The 19,099-nt window shown below is 49.0% G+C and overlaps 1 protein-coding gene across 4 annotated transcripts; it reads right to left on the reverse strand.

The window, feature by feature from the left end:
- Positions 1–5,575: 5,575 nt before the first annotated feature.
- LOC101831837 lies at positions 5,576–16,829 on the reverse strand. 4 transcript variants are annotated; one of them, XM_040730268.1, is made up of 10 exons: positions 16,621–16,828; positions 11,793–11,870; positions 10,695–10,783; positions 10,018–10,103; positions 9,439–9,676; positions 8,806–8,947; positions 7,759–7,903; positions 7,193–7,366; positions 6,420–6,560; positions 5,576–6,294 (listed from the first exon to the last, which is right to left on the reverse strand). In XM_040730268.1, the coding sequence occupies exons 2-10, from the start codon at positions 11,822–11,824 to the stop codon at positions 6,229–6,231; spliced, it is 1,113 nt and encodes a 370-aa protein (XP_040586202.1). In that variant the 5' UTR covers positions 11,825–11,870; positions 16,621–16,828; the 3' UTR covers positions 5,576–6,228. The 4 variants fall into 4 exon arrangements, with proteins under 4 accessions (XP_040586202.1, XP_040586203.1, XP_040586204.1 ...); XM_040730269.1 differs by having other exon boundaries at positions 9,439–9,673; positions 16,621–16,826; XM_040730270.1 differs by lacking the exon at positions 11,793–11,870 and having other exon boundaries at positions 16,621–16,829.
- Between the last annotated feature and the right edge of the window lie 2,270 nt (positions 16,830–19,099).

A 19,099-nucleotide genomic window follows, 5' to 3' on the forward strand; every position in this document is an offset into this window, starting at 1 on the left:
GCCAGCCACTGGGCAAGAAGCTGCCTTGCCTCAGCTGCTGACAGTGTGCTGTCCAGACTGAACAAGCACAAAAGAAAGCAACTGCTGAGCTTTGCCAAGACTAGTATTCAAATGTCTCGCTTCACAGAAAAATCTGTCAGATAGTTCAGGCCTGTATTGCAGAGGAAACTTGGGTGACTGTCCAGGCAGCCAGCTGTCTTTGTCCTCTGTATAATTTGAGAAGTTGTTTGCTCTGCACTTCCTAATTACTCAGGCAATGTTGTATCCTTCTTGTGTCTCTGATGGGGTTAAAGAATAGATATAGTTTTACAATTTTCCTTGTTATCAAATTCAGAGGAAAAAATCTATAAAAGAGATGTAAGGTTTATAATGTTAAGAAATATAAAAGCTTATGTATTTATCTAAGAAAATGTTTTAAGGTCTAAAAAGTTATTTTTAGGAGGGTTATACAAGTTATGATAGAAAGCAAATTAGGTACAAAACTTTGGACTCACCAATGTAGGATAGATAATGGAGTATTTTCTCTGAATTTGCAAAATGCAAATGTACTGGACATTGTGAATGTAATTTTTACTTGATAATTGTTTTTATTGTACAGTTTTACTTGGTTAAGTTTAAGCCTTCCCTTTTTATTTAGACAATACCTGATAATTGTTCTTATTATATACAGTATTACTGTGTTAGGGTTAAAACCTTTTCTTTTTATTTAGACAAAAAGGGGGAAATGTTACAGGAGATTTATTCTCACTGATACTCCAAGACTGCCAATAAAGTTAAACCTTGAATTAGAGAGTAAAGTCAATGTTCAGCTGACCAGAATTAGCCACAGAGGTTTTGGAGGACTGAGATAGGAGGACACAGGAAGTAGTAGGGAAGGGAAAGGTAGTGATCTCTTCGATTTGCAAATGTGGAGGGGCCAGGTCAGCTGATTGTTCCTCTGTTGTTGTTTGGATTTATGAGTTCTTACCTCAATATCTGACTTCTGAGCTTTATTTAATAATATAACAATACAAATGAGTGCTTCATTTTGTTTTTTAATTTTAATTTTTTATTATCTTTCAGGGATAGGTTACAAGGTTGGAGTATAGATATGGAAGGACTGGGAAATGAGTGGGATTGGGGTACATGGTGTGAAGTTCCCAAAGATTCAATAAAAAGATTATTTTAAAAAAAACATTGAAGACAGAAGCTGGGCATGGTGACGTGTTTGTAATCCAGAATTTGGGAGATGAAGGCAGGAAGATCAAGAGTTCAAAGCCAGTTTCAGTACCCTGTCATTAAAAAAAAAGTTAGCACTACCTCCAGGGAATGAGTGAGGGCCCTTCCCCAAGCCTGGCCCTGACAGGAAGTTAGTTCAGGCTTCACACAGCAGCTGTGCTGTCCTCAGGGGTTCTGTCTCTTGTGAAGAAGATTTACCTGTAAATTCCCATAGCCAGCAGTCTCCTGGCACCCCAATATTCAGGAGGCTGAGGCAGGAGGGTTGGGAAGGAGACTGAGGTCATGCTTGGCCTCATAGTGAGCCGGAGGCCATCCTGGGCTACATAAGAGTTAGTCTCAAAAGAAAGAAAGAAAGGAAAAGAAGAAAGGAAGGAAAAAGAAGAAAGAGAGAAAGAGAGAAAAAAGAAAAGAAGAGAAAAGAAAGAAAGAAAGGAATTGATTAAATATATAATCCACATTTGTGAATGGAAAACTCTATAAGTTAGAGTGTGGCCACGGGGGCCAGAAGCCACTGTTTTTCTTCTCTAAGCCTCTCTTGCTCATCTGGTCCTCTGAAAAGCTGAGGAGTAAGGGATGTAGCTCAGTTGGTAGAGTGCCGTGTCCAGTCCCCAGCACCATATAAACCAGAGACTTTACAAGCCTGGAATCCCATCGCTTGGGAGGTGTAGGCAGGAGGACCTGAGGTCCATGGTTTCCTTGGGCTTGGAGGTCAGTCTGGGGCTACATGAAACCCTGTCTTAAACAATAAGCAAAACAAAACCAGTCAAAACGGGTCATTAATAGAGAAGCTGGTGAGTCTAAATAAAGTCTACAGTCTAGTTTATAGAAATTGCCAGTGTTAGCCGGGCTTTGGTGGTGCACGCCTTTAATCCCAGCACTCGGGGGGCAGAGGCAGGCGGATCTCTGTGAGTTCGGGGCCAGCCTGGTCTACAAGAGCTAGTTCCATGACAGCCTCCAAAGCCACAGAGAAACCCTGTCTTGAAAAACCAAAAAAAAAATTGCCAGCGTTCCATCTCCACATGCACACCTCCACATGCACACCTCCATATAGACACCTCCACATGCACACCTCCACATAGACACCTCCACATGCACACCTCCACATGCACACCTCCACATAGACACCTCCATATGGACACCTCCACATGCACACCTCCACATAGACACCTCCACATGCACACCTCCACAAGCACACTTCCACATGCACACCTCCACATGCACACCTCCATATAGACACCTCCACATGCACACATCCATATGCACACCTCCACAAGCACACCTCTACATGCACACCTCCACATAGACACCTCCATATGGACACCTCCACATGCACACATCCATATGCACACCTCCACATAGACACTTCCACATGCACACCTCCACATGGACACCTCCATATAGACACCTCCATATAGACACCTCCACATGCACACCTCCACATGCACACCTCCATATAGACACCTCCACATGCACACCTCCACATAGACACCTCCACATGCACACCTCCACATGCACACCTCCACATAGACACCTCCATATGGACACCTCCACATGCACACCTCCACATAGACACCTCCACATGCACACCTCCACAAGCACACTTCCACATGCACACCTCCACATGCACACCTCCATATAGACACCTCCACATGCACACATCCATATGCACACCTCCACAAGCACACCTCTACATGCACACCTCTACATGCACACCTCCACATGCACACCTCCACATGCACACCTCCACATAGACACCTCCATATGGACACCTCCACATGCACACCTCCACATAGACACCTCCACATAGACACCTCCACATGCACACCTCCACATAGACACCTCCATATAGACACCTCCATATAGACACCTCCACATGCACACCTCCACATGCACACCTCCATATAGACACCTCCACATGCACACCTCCACATGCACACCTCCACATAGACACCTCCACATGCACACCTCCACATAGACACCTCCACATGCACACCTCCACAAGCACACTTCCACATGCACACCTCCACATGCACACATCCATATGCACACCTCCATATAGACACCTCCACATGCACACCTCCACATGCACACCTCCACATAGACACCTCCATATAGACACCTCCATATGCACACCTCCACATAGACACCTCCACATGCACACCTCCACATGCACACCTCCACATGCACACCTCCACATGCACACCTCCACATAGACACCTCCACATGCACACCTCCATATAGACACCTCCACATAGACACCTCCACATAGACACCTCCACATAGACACCTCCATATAGACACCTCCACATAGACACCTCCACATAGACACCTCCACATAGACACCTCCATATAGACACCTCCACATGCACACCTCCACATGCACACCTCCATATAGACACCTCCACATGCACACCTCCACATGCACACCTCCACATAGACACCTCCACATGCACACCTCCACATAGACACCTCCACATGCACACCTCCACAAGCACACTTCCACATGCACACCTCCACATGCACACCTCCATATAGACACCTCCACATGCACACATCCATATGCACACCTCCATATAGACACCTCCACATGCACACCTCCACATGCACACCTCCACATAGACACCTCCATATAGACACCTCCATATGCACACCTCCACATAGACACCTCCACATGCACACCTCCACATGCACACCTCCACATGCACACCTCCACATAGACACCTCCACATGCACACCTCCACATAGACACCTCCATATAGACACCTCCACATAGACACCTCCACATAGACACCTCCACATAGACACCTCCACATAGACACCTCCACATAGACACCTCCATATAGACACCTCCACATGCACACCTCCACATGCACACCTCCATATAGACACCTCCACATGCACACCTCCATATAGACACCTCCATATAGACACTTCCACATACACATCTCCACATTCATACCTCCACATGCACACCTCCACATGTGCACCTTCACATGTGCACCTCCACATGTGCACCTCCATATACACACCATGACATGCATCCACTTGCCCACACACAAAAAGGAAATAAAAATATAATTTAAAAAATTGTTTTGAAAGCCTTTAAGATGCCTTCAAGAAATCCAGGCTCTAGACATGGACTTCTGAGCCTCTCCTTCAGGAGGCCGAGCCAGCTCCTTGCCTTGGATCCAGGTGGCTGTGAGCACATTGAAGTCCTAACCCATCCCAATCCTCACAGCCCTTCCATTCATGGGTCTTCTCAACATACTGATTCATGTTTTAACTGCAGTTCTAAGGGTCTCAGTTTCTCAGGGACAAAAGGCCCAGATGCTTTAGAAATCATTTTCCCCTCACCACAGAGGAGTTTTCAAGCAGAGGCTGAAGTGTAGGAAGAGAATAAAGATTCTGCTCCAGGTAGGCTCTGACTTAGTCGATCTTAATTAAGATGTAGAGGGTTTCTGTGCCTTTCTCCCTAGCCCGTAGCCTGCCTAGCTTGCAGCTGGCTGTCATTCCCCAGGCTGATCACGAGAGGGCAGTGTGGCATACCTTTTCTCATGTCCTGGTTTGTATACACTCCAAAATATTGAGTGTGGTGGTGCACTCTTTAATCCTAGCACTTGGAAGATAGAAGCAGGTGGATCTCTGTGAGTTCGAGGCCAGTCTAGTTTACATAGTGAGTTCCAGGACAGCCAGGGGTATGTAGAGTGACCCTGTCTCAATTAAAAAAAAAGTGTGTCTTGAGCAGTTCCAAGGATAAGGAGGCTTACCTCCTATACCTTGACTTCCCAGCACACCTAATATCATATTTTCAAGATAGTCATCTAGTAGCTAGATTTTGATCAGAATCTTTCTTGAGTTTGGGGGATCGTTCTGTACCTGGAAGACATTTTGAAATCTTTATTGTTATTGTGTGGTACAATACATTTGCATGCATATGGTGCGTGTGTGTGTGTGTGTGTGTGTGTGTGTGTGTGTGTGTGTTTCCAGGTATGGTATGAACATGCCATACATACGCGTGCAGAGCAGAGGACAACTTTTGGATGTCAGGCTTCATCCTCCGACATGAGTTCCAGGGATTAAACTCAGATCATCAGCCTTGTTCAGCAAAGCACTCCTACCCTCTGAGACATCCCCCCCCCCTTAATAAAATTCAGAACCTTTGTCCTCTACTGCATTCTCCTCTACTCTTAGTCTAAGACCTAGTTTTTTTATTTAATTTTGTTTTGTTTGAGACAGGCTTTCACTATGTAGCCCAGGCTGGCCTTAAAATCATAGCAATCCTCCTGCCTCAGACTCCCAAACACTGGAATGAGTGTGTGCCACCCCCACACTGATTTAATCAATGAGCCATGCAGGATACCATGGAGTCGTACGTGTTAAAAGGGTAACTCTTACAGTGTGTGCAGTCTCCCTCTGTTTAGATAGGAAAAGCAGAAGCAGCCACTCAGGTGGCTTGGACAGAGTGTAATTCATCAGTGGCATTTTCTCGAGAAGCCTGGACACTGCCATTACCTCATTGGTTAGAGAAATTACTGACCTTTCCTCTCAGATCTTTTGGAACACGCTTCCCCTTCTCGGACATACAGAACAGTGTTCCTTCCCAAAGAAATGACTCGCTCTTGCCGGGCTAGCATCACAAGACATCACACGGATGGCAGTAAGAAAGGCCTCAGTGGGTCTGAAAGCCCCATCTACCGTGAGGAAGGTGTTTTAGAGATTTGGGGGGTTTTGTTTCTTTTCTTTCTATCTTCTTTTTTAGACAGTGTCTCATGTAGCCCAGGCTATCCTCAAACTCATTAAGTAGTATAGGGGGTCCTCTGCCTTCGCCTCCAAAGTGCTGTGATTACGGTTGTGTGTCATCATGCCTGGGATTTTTTTTTTTTTGTCTGTGTGACAGGGTCTCACACTACAGCCCAAGCTGGCTTGAAAATTTACAGCAATCTTGCAATCTTGTCTCAACTGAGTGCTGGGAAACAGGCACGGCTTCCATGGTGTTTTCACAGAAGTTATTCAGGCAGTCTCTTTTTCCACGTGTTCTCTTTTTGAGGCCAAAAATCTGGAGCTGACCTGGGAAAGCTGGCAGAGAGATTATGGATTCAAACTGGAGCCAAGTCACATTGGTCCCCGTGACTGACACTGGCCTTAGTTGCCAATGCAGACTAAGGTACTGTGCCTGGGAATGACTGGTCCCACCCTCGTACCTGACTGATTTTCCCCTGCTCAGTTGAAAGGGCTTTTGTCTCCTGTCTGACGCCATTGGTTTTGGGCATATACAACTTCACTCTTTTAGTAAACAAGGGCATGTAGGGGAGCCTGGTGTTGACTTGATCCTTAAGTGACACCTGTGAACCCAGAGCATGGGGAGGGGACGGAGCAGTCAGCTGACAAAGGAATCAATCCTGTCCTCTGCATATGACAATCTGAGCCATTTGTCAGTTTAGGAATCACAAGGAGTATGCTTTTGTTCTGCCTCCAGTACAAATGGAATCTCCAGGGGTTGGAGAGATGGCTCAGTGGTTAAGAGCACTGACTGCTTTTGTGAAGGACATGAGTTTGGTTCCCAGAACCCAAGTTGAGTAGCTTATATAACCACCTGTAACTCTAACTCCAGGGGACCAGAAATCTATGTACATACACACACCCAAACACAGACATACACACATGCATATAATAATAATGATGATGGTGATAAGAGATACAAAAAATGAATCATAGTGCTTAGTAAGCAGGATTGGGAAATATTCTTGTTCCAAATCTCTCTCAAGGCAAATGAGATACTAGCTCAGAGAGTAAAGTCACCCACTATGAAGCCTGGTGGTGAGGCTGGAGAGATGGCTCAGTGGTTAAGGGCACTGGCTGCCCACTCACAAATGTCTGTAACTCCAGTTCTGGGAGATCTGATGCCCTCTTCTGGACTCCACAGATGAACATGGCAAAACAAAACCAAGTTTTGTTTCGTTTTTTAAGTTCCTACCAGGGGTTTTTCATTGCTTCCATAGTGCGCTTGGGGCTGAACCCTCCAGTCCTGGAAGAAGTACTTGTTGGTCAGTTCTGTTTGGAATTTGGCCTGGAAGATTCCAGGTGTGTATGGGGGCCACTTAGTCTTGACTCTTCTCGGCAGGAGCTTGAGAGGTGGCAGATGGGACACCTGGGAAAGAGTGACAGCTTTAACTGTTTCGTGCTTCTGTTGCCTGGCAGCATGGAGTATAGAGTAGGGAAGGCCATATTTCAGAATTTCCCAAGATATTTAAAGTGGCGTTAGGCTCTATTGTTCTCTGTTCCCTTAAGGAAGGATTAGGACCTTCTCCCCACCTCCCCAAACAGGATATTATGTATCTTGAGCAAACCAATATGTATCGAAGGATGACCTTGACCTTCCGACCCTCCTTCCAAGTGCTGAGACTATGGACACGCACCACTGCACCCAGCTTATAAGGTGCTGGACATCAAACCTGGACTCCACGCCTGTTAAGGAAGCACTCTGCCAGCTGAGCCACACCCCTGCCCTGCTACCTCTTGACGGAAGCTTGGGCACTTTACCCTGGATGCTGTGGCTTCCTCATACTTGGCAGTACTCTTTGTCCCCACAATGGCTATCCCCTGCCTTGTCTGGCTCAGCTCCTGGTGTGCACGGGTCATGGGCCCGCCGGGTACCATTTCCCTTGACACTCGCTGTGTGGATTGGCTGCATGGGGAACAAAAGATTCTACTGGTAGTGACCTCTCCCTCAGAGCCGCCCCAGGTGACCCAAACAGAAGGGGCCCTGTGGCATGGGCTTGCCTCCTTGCCTTTCATTTGTGGGGTTGCCTACATGAAACAATATATTTTTGGGTACCTTCAAAGGGAAATTTCTTTATTGCTTCTCTGGGAAGGAAAATTTAAATTTGTTTTATCTGTTTCTTTCTCGGATCCCTCAGTTATCATGCTGTGTCTTAGCAGAGAAGACAAGACACCTGCTGCCACAGGATAGGACCACAGGGAGCCTACTAGAAACCTCCTAGGGGCTGCAGCTTAGAGAAGGGGGTTCGGTGAAAAGAGAGCTTTGTTTGCTGGCGGAGTATATAGCTTTTTGTGTCACTAGGCTGATTCATGGGTCACTTCGAGGAGTACGTCGTCTCTTCAACCTAGAGCTGTGGGACATTTGTAAAGCACAAGGTAGTGAGTGTCTTTGGGTTCAAGCTGGGCTTCCTAACTGGGTAGAGGTGAGCTATAGGGCTGTCTGGGCCAGAAAAGGGCAAGACAAAAATACTTTGTATTCCCATGAGACTGGCAAGCCTGGATCTTCCCAGTGCACAGGGGACGGGGCTGACCCTGAATTAGGACCCCTGCTCCCATGCCAGTTTGTCCTTGCCCAAATCTCAGGTGAAGCAAAAGTCAAGTCAAAGCTGAGCTAGAGGAAAGTCAAAGATTCCTGAGAACGAGCCCTTTGCTCTACGGCTTGACAGCTTGACAGCTGTTTCTCTGGGGTGACAAATGGTGGACTTTTACTGTTATCCAGCCCTTGGGAAGAGGCCCCTTCTTGCCCTTCTCGCACCCACAGAGCCCTGCCTCCTGCGGGCAAGCTTGCTCTCCGTTCTGGCTACTCACAAGATCCCCTGACTGTTCTTGTCTAGATCAGGTGGGAGGACTTGACGCCACACTAGGCCTTGGGCGTTGTTCTGATCCTGGCTGACGAACTCCACATGGTTCAGATGTCCTCTTGGTGCTGTTCTTTTGCCCTGAATGTGACCTGGAAGTATTATGTGTGGAGCTGAGGATGGCCTTGAACTTCTGACCTCTGGCTTCTACCTCTCAAGTGTTGAGGTTATGGATATGCATCACCATGCCTGCTTTATGCCGCAATGGAGCTCAAACCCAGCGCTTCATGCATGCTAGACAGTCTGTGGACTACATCTCAGCCTCAACCCATCCCTTTGTTTTGAAAGTGTGGCCTGCAGTGCCGTCATCAGGCCTAGCCAAAGGAGGAAGGAGGGAAGGCTGCCATGAGGTAGGCAGCATTGCATACCCCGGAGTGATCCTGGCTGACCTCGTAGCCAGACAATGCCTGAAGGGCTACTGAAGAACCAAGCCTCCTCCCTGTACTGTATTCCACCCCTGGGGCCTGTCAGGGGGCAGGAATGCTCCTGGATAGGGCTAAACAAGGTGTCCTGGGACAGAAGGTTCAGATTTTGCTTTACACTAATGTCATCCTCCACTCCACGCTCCCTACTTAACTCTCACCTAAATGGGAGGGTTTCTGTCCCTGGTATGTCCCATCCTCCATCTTCCAGGCCTTGAACCATTCTCTGTGGGGTTTACTGACCAGGCTCCATCCAGGCTTGATGTACTGACTGTGTCCACTTAACCTCTCTTTCTGGAATACAGCCTCAAGTGGCTGCAGGCGGTATTTAACATCTGTTGGGGTTATTTCCTCCTCTTCCAGCTTCAGGAGAACGTCCTTGAGTTGCTGTTGCTTCTGCTGGGAGGTTCACTTGGTCAGAGGAGTCATTGTGGGGGATAAGTAGGGGAAGTGTGTGTGTGTGTGTGTGTGTGTGTGTGTGTGTGTGTGTGTGTGTTGGTGGTGGTGTCAGTCTCCTAGAGTAAACACTTCCCAGTGTACACTAGAAAATTACTTGTCTAAACTACAATGTCCTTGCAAAATCAGCAAAAAACAGACCCGTTTATGGGCTCCAGAGGAGATCTGAACTAAGGACTTGACAATGTGCTTGGCATGTAGTAAGTGTGTAGCAGTTTCCTAAGTGGTTACAATCTTTCTAGACAGTGCTGCACTGGTGACTTGATTGGAGTCCTCAAGTTTACCTGAACACCAGGGATACTGTCTTGTTGGCTAGAACTGGAAGAGTTGTCAAGCAAGTAGGATCTTTTGTTCCCAGGAGAGAGAATGTCTAGAGTAGGGAAAAGAACCAAGGACCATCTTAGCCCTCCTACCTATATATAGGTAGATGTCAGCTACCCATCGCTCACCAAGGGAAGAGGAAGGCATGGGTGTTGTGTTCTGATGGGGCCCAATGTTATTTATTTGAGACTGGAGCAGGGTGAGAACTTGAGGGGAAGAGTTGGAGTAGAATGGGGATGACTATGCATTTAGGGACACATGGCAAAGGCAGCTTCCTTCCTTCCTTCCTTCCTTTCTTCCTCCCTCCCTCCTTCCCTTCCTCCCTCCCTTCCCTTTTTCATTTTCTTTTGAGAGAACCTTACGCAGCTCAGGTTAGACAAGAATTCCCTACATAGTTAAAGACAGCCTTAAGTTCCTGATCTTCCTGCTTCGGTCTCCCAAGTGATGGGCTTACAGGCATGCACCCCACACCCTGTTTATTCAGCAAATGTAGCCCAGTGCCTAGTGCTCTCTAGGAACTCCCTTTAAAAACTCAGCTACATCCCAAGCTGCAAAAGCAGTTGTTCATAAACATTCCAGGGCTGTTTGGGTTCTTTCTTTTGGCTTTGAATGTTGTGGCTGTTGAGAATGGGTGGCTTACAGTAAGGATGGCTGACAGTGAACTCCTGGAGAGTCAAGGGAGACTCCCTTTCAATGGGTGTGGGGCAGGCACGGTGGTGTCCATGTCTCCTAAGGGGTAGAGAAAAGAGAACAGTGTTTAGAAACATAATAACTAGGGGGAGCCACATCAGGGATTCTGTTCCTTGCTTTCATCAAAGTTGCACGTCTACACTCCGGGACCTTGACAAGGCCATTCTAGCTCCACAGGGACAGGAAGGAAAGATGGGTCTCTGGGCTGATTTTTGTCGTCAGGTATCAGACAAGTGGCAGGTCAGGTGTCGGAGGTCCAAGGGAGACCGGGAGAGGGCAGACAGCTTTTAGCTGGTAAAGAAGGACATTTTTAACTGGCGGGTGTCAAGTGGAGTAGGCAGAGAGGGGGAGTGGGAGAGTATCTGGCAGACCGAGACGGATGCTTTAGGCTTTTATCTGCCAGGATGTGGGCAGCTGCAGTTGTTATAGGTGCCTAGTAATGAGAGGCCTGTGGGGACAGAACAAAACCTGTGTCCTTCTCTGCCAGCATTAAAGGGAGGGAAGGAATTTTGGGAATAAAGAACGGTTGAAGAGGTGGATTCCAGGTAGAGAGATGGCCAGAGGACAGCCATCCGCAGTCACAGAGCATACATGATGACTCTCCTCTGTTCCCCAGCTCCTGAGTGACACACAGGCATTGGCTCTGAGGTTAGTGTCTTAGGATGTCATGGACCTTCTCTATGGGAAGTCCACTGGCTTAGGGAGAGGAGCAGGAGGCAGCTGCATCCCCCATAATAGCCTGTTACCACCAGCACCTAGGGGAATGGGTGACGGTGGAAATAATCAGGCCGTTACTAACCTCAAGTCCAACTGTGAGTCTCTCTCTGTTGAAGAATTATGCATGCGTGTATGTGTATGTGACTGTCCAGGGTGCATAGGTGGGTGTGAGCATGTGTGTATGTGTTGTGAAATATGCATGCATGTGTGTGATTGTCCTGTGTGTGTGTGTGTGTATGAGAGAGAGAGAGAGAGAGCGCGCATTTAATCTCTGACCCCTCAGATGACTTTCCAGTCCTTATTTCCAGTGCAGCCCACCCTGCACACCCACCAGCAGTCCTGAGACAGAGGGCTGAGCTGCATCCTGCCTGCTGGGTGGCTTTGCCAGTGGCTGACTCCTTTTCAGAACCTGCAACCACAAAGAAGGAGCCTTGAAGCTGGAAGATGACTTGCCAGACTCCTTTTCACTCAGCCTTCCCCATCCATTAAATCTAAAGCATTGCTTCTTTTCTAGCTTCAAGTGTCCCCTCTGGTGCATGGGATCACAATGTTAGTAACACTGATGGTAGATGCAGAGTTGGAGAGGGCCTGCAGCCTCACACTGACCCCAGTGCCTGCATCTGTGCAGCGCCACCCGCCAACATCTGAACACCTGCCACTCTGTCAGCCCTCTTGGGACAGATGTGTATTTCATTCCGGAGCAACACTAGCCATTTTCAGTTGTCTTTCCCCGGGGCTTCATCATTTGTCTGAATTATCCACCCCAGGGCTTATGAAAATGGGCTAACTCTTATTTAGTTGAATTTTCCAGTTGAGCTAATGCTTTTGTGACTCCTTTGTGAGCCAGCGTGGCTACAAGCTCAGAGTATGTTCTGTGTAACCTCCCACTGTGACAGTTTAATCGGTATTTTCAAATTTTCAATTTTATTTATCATTATTGTGCATGTGGGGGGATGTAGAACACGCATGTCAAGGCGCATGTGTGGAGGCCACAGGACAGCCGTGTTGCATCGGTTTTCTCCATCATGTGGACCCCAGGAATAGTCAGTCTTTGCAACAAATGCCTGGCTTATATTGCCTGTCCCCCCACCTTTTTCTTTCTTTTGAAACAGGGTTTCTCTGTGTGACAGCCTTAGCTGTCCTGGAACTAGCTCTGTAGACCAGGCTAGCCTCAGCGCACAGAGATCCGCCTGCCTCTGCCTCCCCAGTGCTGGGATTAAAGGCGTGCACCAACTATCACCTGCTCCTCCTGCTCCTAATCAGTGTTTTTAAAGCAAAATTTTATGGTGTGCACTTGAGGATGTGTGTGTGTGTGTGTGTGTGTGTGTGTGTGTGTGTGTGTAAGCATATGTACGGTCAGAGGAAAACTTACAAGAATCAGTTCTATGCCTCCATCTTGTGGATACCAGGCATCAACAGGGACCTTCACCTGGTCTTGAATTTGCTATTTAGTCAAGGATGACCTAGAACCCCTCATCCTCTTGCTTCTAACCCAAGTGCTAAGGTTCTAGGCAGGCACCACTGTGCCCAGCCAGCACTCAGCTTCTGAGTCACAGTTTGGAAAGTTTCCTTGTGAATTAAGAGAAAGTGTGACAAAGACCATTCAAGCAGCCACCTGGGGTAACAGGCAATACCCTGCGTACCAGGGCTACATCACCTAGTTCTACTCAAGACATTAATCTTCCCGGAACAGGATTTGCTTTCTGATGGAGTCTTTCCAGAGCTTCATGGAACTCCGAAGACAACATTTATCCTATTTGGGGGTTGTGAGGTCCTTGGGTTCATAACCAGCTGAGTGGGAACTCCAGGGGGCTGGGGAGGGGGCGGGGAGGAGACCTGAGTGAATTCAGAGCTTTGCCCTCCAGCTCCTTAGAGGTGATCTGGTTAGCTAGGCTAACTGATGGTCCTGTGTGCCGTGGGTCACATAACTGTCGAGTTAGCACATTGAACTTTCCAATCAGATATTTATGGAGTGGCTTTGCCAGGCCCAGAGGCAGGGAGGCTATGAGGCTGTGGCTTTTCCTGAGAGCAGGGAGAGAGAAGCATGACTGTTGACATGGTCCAGGTCAGGACTGTCATGTGGACAACAGATTCTGGATGAAGCCTGATGTGTACAGGACACATCCAGTGTCCTTCCTTCTAGAGCCATCACAGCCTCCCGACTCCCCCCCGGGTACCTCCTCCCGACTCCCCCCCATACCTCTTCCCGACTCCCCCACCTCCTCCTGACTCCCCCTGTGTACCTCCTCCCGACTCCCCCACCTCCTCCTGACTCCCCCCGGGGACCTCCTCCCAAGTCCCCCACCTCTTCCTGACTCCCCCCCCTACCTCCTCCGACTCCCCCACCTCCTCCTGACTCCCCCCCCCCGTACCTCTTCTCCACTCCCCCACCTCTTCCTGACTCCCCCCACCTCCTCCAACTCCCCCACCTCCTCCTGACTACCCCAGGGTACCTCCTCCCGATTCCCCCCCCCCGTACCTCCTCCTGACTCCCCCCCCCCTGTACCTCCTCCGACTCCCCCACCTCCTCCTGACTACCCCCTGGACTGCACACCGTGGCTGAGCATCACCTTCAGGCCTCTACTTTCCCCATCCCTCCTCCCTCTCCTTGGCATCCTGCTCAAATGTCATTTCCTTCCTGGAGAGTCCCCTGGTCCCTCGCTGCTGACACAGTGGCAGCAGGAGCTCACTCTTATGATGAGCTATACTCCTGACTCTAGTAGAGGTCTCTGTAGTACTGTGAACCTCATGTTTTCCTCTGCCTGCTGGACTTAAGAGTTTATTAAAGACAGAGGCCACAATCTCCAGCAGCCAGCACAAAGCCTGGCCTGAACAAGACATTTAATAAATATTTGTTGAATTCAGCTGGAGGCTAGGGTAAGATTTCTTTGTAGGTAAGAACCGGGCAAGAGCAAGCTTGCAACCTGGGTGTGGTGGCCTATGCTTGTAATCTCTGCACTTGTGGAGGTGGAGGCAGGAGGATCATTAGGAGTTCGAGGCCAGCTGGGGCTAACATTGTGAATTTGAGACCAACCTTTTATACAAAGCAAGACCCCTTCTCAAAACCAACCAACCAACCAACCAACAAGTATGAATTTACAGACTTAGTAGCTGGTTTGTGAATGAAATGCAAATGTGGCCTTTGAAGCCATCAAATCTTCTGGGGATTTGGAGATATTATTATTATTATCGGTTTTTTTCAAGACAGGGTTTCTCTGTATTGTTTTGAAGCCTGTCCTGGAACTCGCTCTGTAGACCAGGCTGGCCTCGAACTCACAGATAGTGCTGAGATTAAAGGTGTGCTGCATCCCCTAGTTACATGCAGGTTGTGCCTTTTGGGACTTGCCCTAGTCTGGCCACTGGGGAAAGGGACTCAGAAGATGGTAACCATACAGGAAACCTGTCTGAGACAGCCCGGGTTCGCACTTCTCTATCTGATAGAGCTCTATAAAATAGTAGTTGTGGCCGTGTTCCTCAAATACCGAGGTCCCAGATGTCGTGGATATTGTTCATTATCATGCTGCTAATTTGCATGATTTTTTTCTGAATGACGGAACATGGAGACATTCCCCCAAATCACACCGGTCTATACTTCTGTACTCAGAATCCCTGACTGAGGTGGATGAAGGGAAAAGGGTTCCCTAGGAGCCTTGTGTCACCCAGGTGCTGGTGCAAGACAGAGGGTTCCGGGAAACGTGCTGCCTTGAAGCTACAGGCGCCTGGCCTCTCTTCCACCGTCCCTCTCCTGGGGAGGGAAGGCGCAGGCTTATGAAATGTCTAGCCATTTTGTAGTTTAGCCTGAGGACTCATCTGGGGGAAAGTGGACCAAGAAAATTAAAGGAGAACCAGAAGCCAGGAGGCTGGCTCAGGCAGTCCCTTCAAAAGGCTGATACGGGCTGCTCCACGTTGCCATCTGCTGGACACATGCAGCAATAGCATGTCACACCCTTGGGCACTTCCTACCCTCTGGGACTGCATCAGTCTCGTTCCTTCTACCTTTTCTTTCTGCTCTTCTTCAAGCCCCCCTCCCTCCTACTCAATAGCATCTGATTTCCTGCTTGTGGTGGGGCTGTCAAGAAGCCTTAGTACTGGCCCAAGACAGAGGGCTCTGGACAGTTTACGGGGCGGAGATCTTAATGCTCCACCTATCTCTCTGGGTTCTTGAAGACTTTCTGGGCCCTGGAACTTGGCTGTGCTTGAAGGCTACTGAGTCATGTGTGAACCCGGATACTTCTGAGAGTGAGCGCGCTGCATTAGTAATTATGCTGAGCCGACAGGTGTCAATAGGACCACCTCAAGCATAGCGGGATGGAGGGCTCCTGTCCTATTCATGTAGGCGCGGTTGTGGAAGGCAAAGGTGGCCAGCAGAGGCTGCTGTGGCACTAGCTATGGGCCTTGCCACCACTCTGAAAGTTCCTGTCATTCCAGGGGGGAGGATTCGGAAACCGGGCTCTGCTGATTAGAGTTGACTGTACACAGGTCTGGCTTTCTCTGAGGGCTGATGTACCCGAGTGGTGTCCTGGCTTACCTGTGCCTGCTTCCCCTATTCTGTGCGGGGCTAAGAGACTGAGTACTTCACCTGGTTTGGCCGGGGACACAGCTCATAGCCCCAGGCCTGGCTTCTCGCAGCTTCTCTGTCAATCCTGGAGTGGGCTGTGCCTTTCCTAACTCCTGAAGGTTCTTATTGCTATCCCTCTAGGTAGACACTAGGCATGTGGGATCCTAGCTTGACAAGCTCTGAGGCCAGCACCTTCCTGGAACTAGGAGGAACTAGTAGGAGGGACAGTGTACTCAGGGACCTCCTGAGCCAAAGGGGGATCCTAAGCAGGCTGCCCTCTCTGCCACCTGACCCTCTGACTGCAGGCAGGGGCTTCAGGGCCACTTAGAGGAGAAGGGTGTCACTAAATTGCCAGCTCTCTTTCTTCTTGCCTAGCTCCCATTCTGGCAAGACCCTCTTCTTCCCTCCGGGGGGCTTGGGGAGGGAGGCGGTTCCCTCTCTTGGTCCCTATGTGCAGAGTTAAAACCCTTGTTTGGTGTGGAGGACAAAGCTTGGTGGTTGAGTTGGGGTGTGGCTTCCAGCCCCTTGGCTGTGATGGATGGCCTGGCTTCGTACTGTTTGCCCAGAAACTCTCATGGAACCACTCTCCACCCCGACTCACCTGTACGGACAGGCCAGCATTGGCTTTTGCAGATCTCCAGCACACCATAGTAAAAAGGGAGGTGTTTTAAACAGGCCGAGGGGAGAGCTGCTCTGCTCAAGTAGAGAATTCTGGAGCAGTAATGGGTATCCTGGGTAGCCATAGGGATCACCATGGCAACATGAGAGGCAATCCAGCAGTTCCAAAGGGAGGCAGTGGTGAAGCAGGCCCTCCTCCAGGCTGAGGCTGAATTCCTGGCATGGTTAGAAGAAGGACTTAGGATCACAAAGAGATCTGTAGACCTGCAGCTGACTCTGACTTAGGGGACATGTGGCCCGCCTGCTGCTCCCTGTCTGTGGAAATCCCTCACTCCCTGTCACTCATCCTCGAGGCAGCCAACTTGGGCAGAGGACCTGTTGGTGTGTGGAGAGGGGGGAGAAGAAGCAGAGTCAGCCACGGAGAATCGTCTTGCACGCTGAAAGAAGCACAGTAAGTGGGTTGTAGGCTGCTTCTGTACCGCCAGGACACGGAACCATCAAAGTTAACCTGGACTAACCAGGGATCAATGACTGGCCTATAATGTCCTCTCTAATGTTCCCTTACAAAACGCAGTCTATTTGGAAAAAGAAAATAAATGAAAGCACTTTGCTTGATCTCTGGTGCCGCTGAGACTGTATGACCCTCCTCCCTCCCGGCTGCCGGCCCCTACTCACTCCTCCCTCATTACCTCTGCTCAATTAGCCATGGCTGGGTTAACCCCTTCAGCGTCACGTTTGGGTAAGGGTGGCTGCTTCTTGCCTTCTCCGCAGGCCCGGATCCCAGCATGGTTCTCAGGGGCAGAGAATGGGCCAAGTCCAGCGCCTGCCAACCTCCTCCGTACCCTCCCTCTAGCTGCCAAATCAGACTTTGATTAGCGTGTGGAGGGGAAGAAAGCAGGAAAATAGAATATTAAAATCTTAATTCAATTTAAAACACTGTCATTCACAGGCATGCCAAACAGTGAGATGACTAATTATTATGCAAATGAGGCAGATAGAAAAGTGATTAATAATTGCACAAATTAAAAATTATTGTAAACATCCTGTGACGAGCGATAAGTCCGATGGAGAGGCGAGGGCGGTGGGCCGGGGAGGCCATGGAGGAGCCGGCTCCTGCATCCGTTTTTCCTCATTAGGGGGATTTAATTAGCACCTAGTGAAGGTGCTTGTGCTGCCAGGGTTGGGGAGGATGTGGTCAGCACCCCAGATGTCTGCTGGATCCTCATTACCTCTCCAGTTCCTCCTCACTGCCCTGGGGTCCATCCACACTGGAGCCAGTTGAGCAGGAAGAGGAAGAAAGACCAGCCACCATGAAGGGCCGACACTGTGCAAAGCAAGTCTGCTGCTCTCCTCTAGTTTTGACCACCTATCTCCTGACTTTTACACCCTCTGGGCTGGATCAGGAGTAAAAGTTAAGATGCTCCCTGACTTAGGAATGGTGGGGATATCCTAGTCCACCTAGTAGGGATTCCCTGTGAAGAAACACAGGGCATCCCCAAGTGTGTGTGTGTGTGTGTGTGTGTGTGTGTGTGTGTGTGTGTGTACATGTGAACACAAGTATGCATGTGTGTGGAAGCTGGAAGACAATCTTGGTGTTGCCTCAGAAAAGTCGTCCACCCTCTTTGAGACAGCGTCTCTCATTGGCCTGAAACTCACCAGTTACGCTAGACAGACTGGCCAGTCAAGCCCAAGGACTCTCCTTCTCGGTCTCTCTTGCACTGGGATTACACTCAGAGCACCGAGTGCTTAGTGCTTTCGGATTCTGGGCTTTGAACTCAGATCCTTGTGTTTACAAGACAAGCTCTTTACTGGCTAAGCCATCCCACCAGTCCAGCTGATATATTCTTATAAAAAAACGCTTACCTACCAGCCACTGCTTCCTTCTGCCTTGGTCTGGCACCCTGACCTCTGGCACATGTGGGTAGGACTGTATGAATGGCTGCTGACATCACACGGCTATCTCTGTTCTCCCCTCTAGAGCCTGGGCGTTAGAGAAATGGTCCTTGGTGTCCAGAGAAGCCACAGGCTAGGCCTGGAGCCGTGGGGGCTGTAAGTGTTTAACTGAAGCTGCTAGCCTTCAGAGTTTTCCTCCTCCAGGCCCCATTACTGACCACTGCTCCCTGCTGGCTGGACTCATCCTGGGTTCTCATTGTTCTGTTTTGCATCTTCCTGGGTTCTTCTGATGGGACGTGGGGTAGTCTCTGTGTGAGCTTGGCTGAGTTACCTCACCTCTTTGGTTCTGTTCCTTTCTTACAAGAGTTGGACTAGGGAGATAACCCAGTGATTTGCCTAGCCTGGGCAAGGCCCTTGGTTCAATCTGAAGCATCACAGATAAATAAATAAAATGGGAAAGATTCTACAATTCCATGGGCTATTTTTCGCTTCCCTTCCCTCATTTTCATCCATCTGTTTGCTATGCATACTACATTTCTCTGTACTAAGTGCTAGGGGTGCGCACTGTA

The sequence above is a fragment of the Mesocricetus auratus genome, unplaced genomic scaffold, assembly GCF_017639785.1.
Source record: "Mesocricetus auratus isolate SY011 unplaced genomic scaffold, BCM_Maur_2.0 Super-Scaffold_100022, whole genome shotgun sequence".
Classification (NCBI taxonomy): Eukaryota; Metazoa; Chordata; class Mammalia; order Rodentia; family Cricetidae; genus Mesocricetus; species Mesocricetus auratus.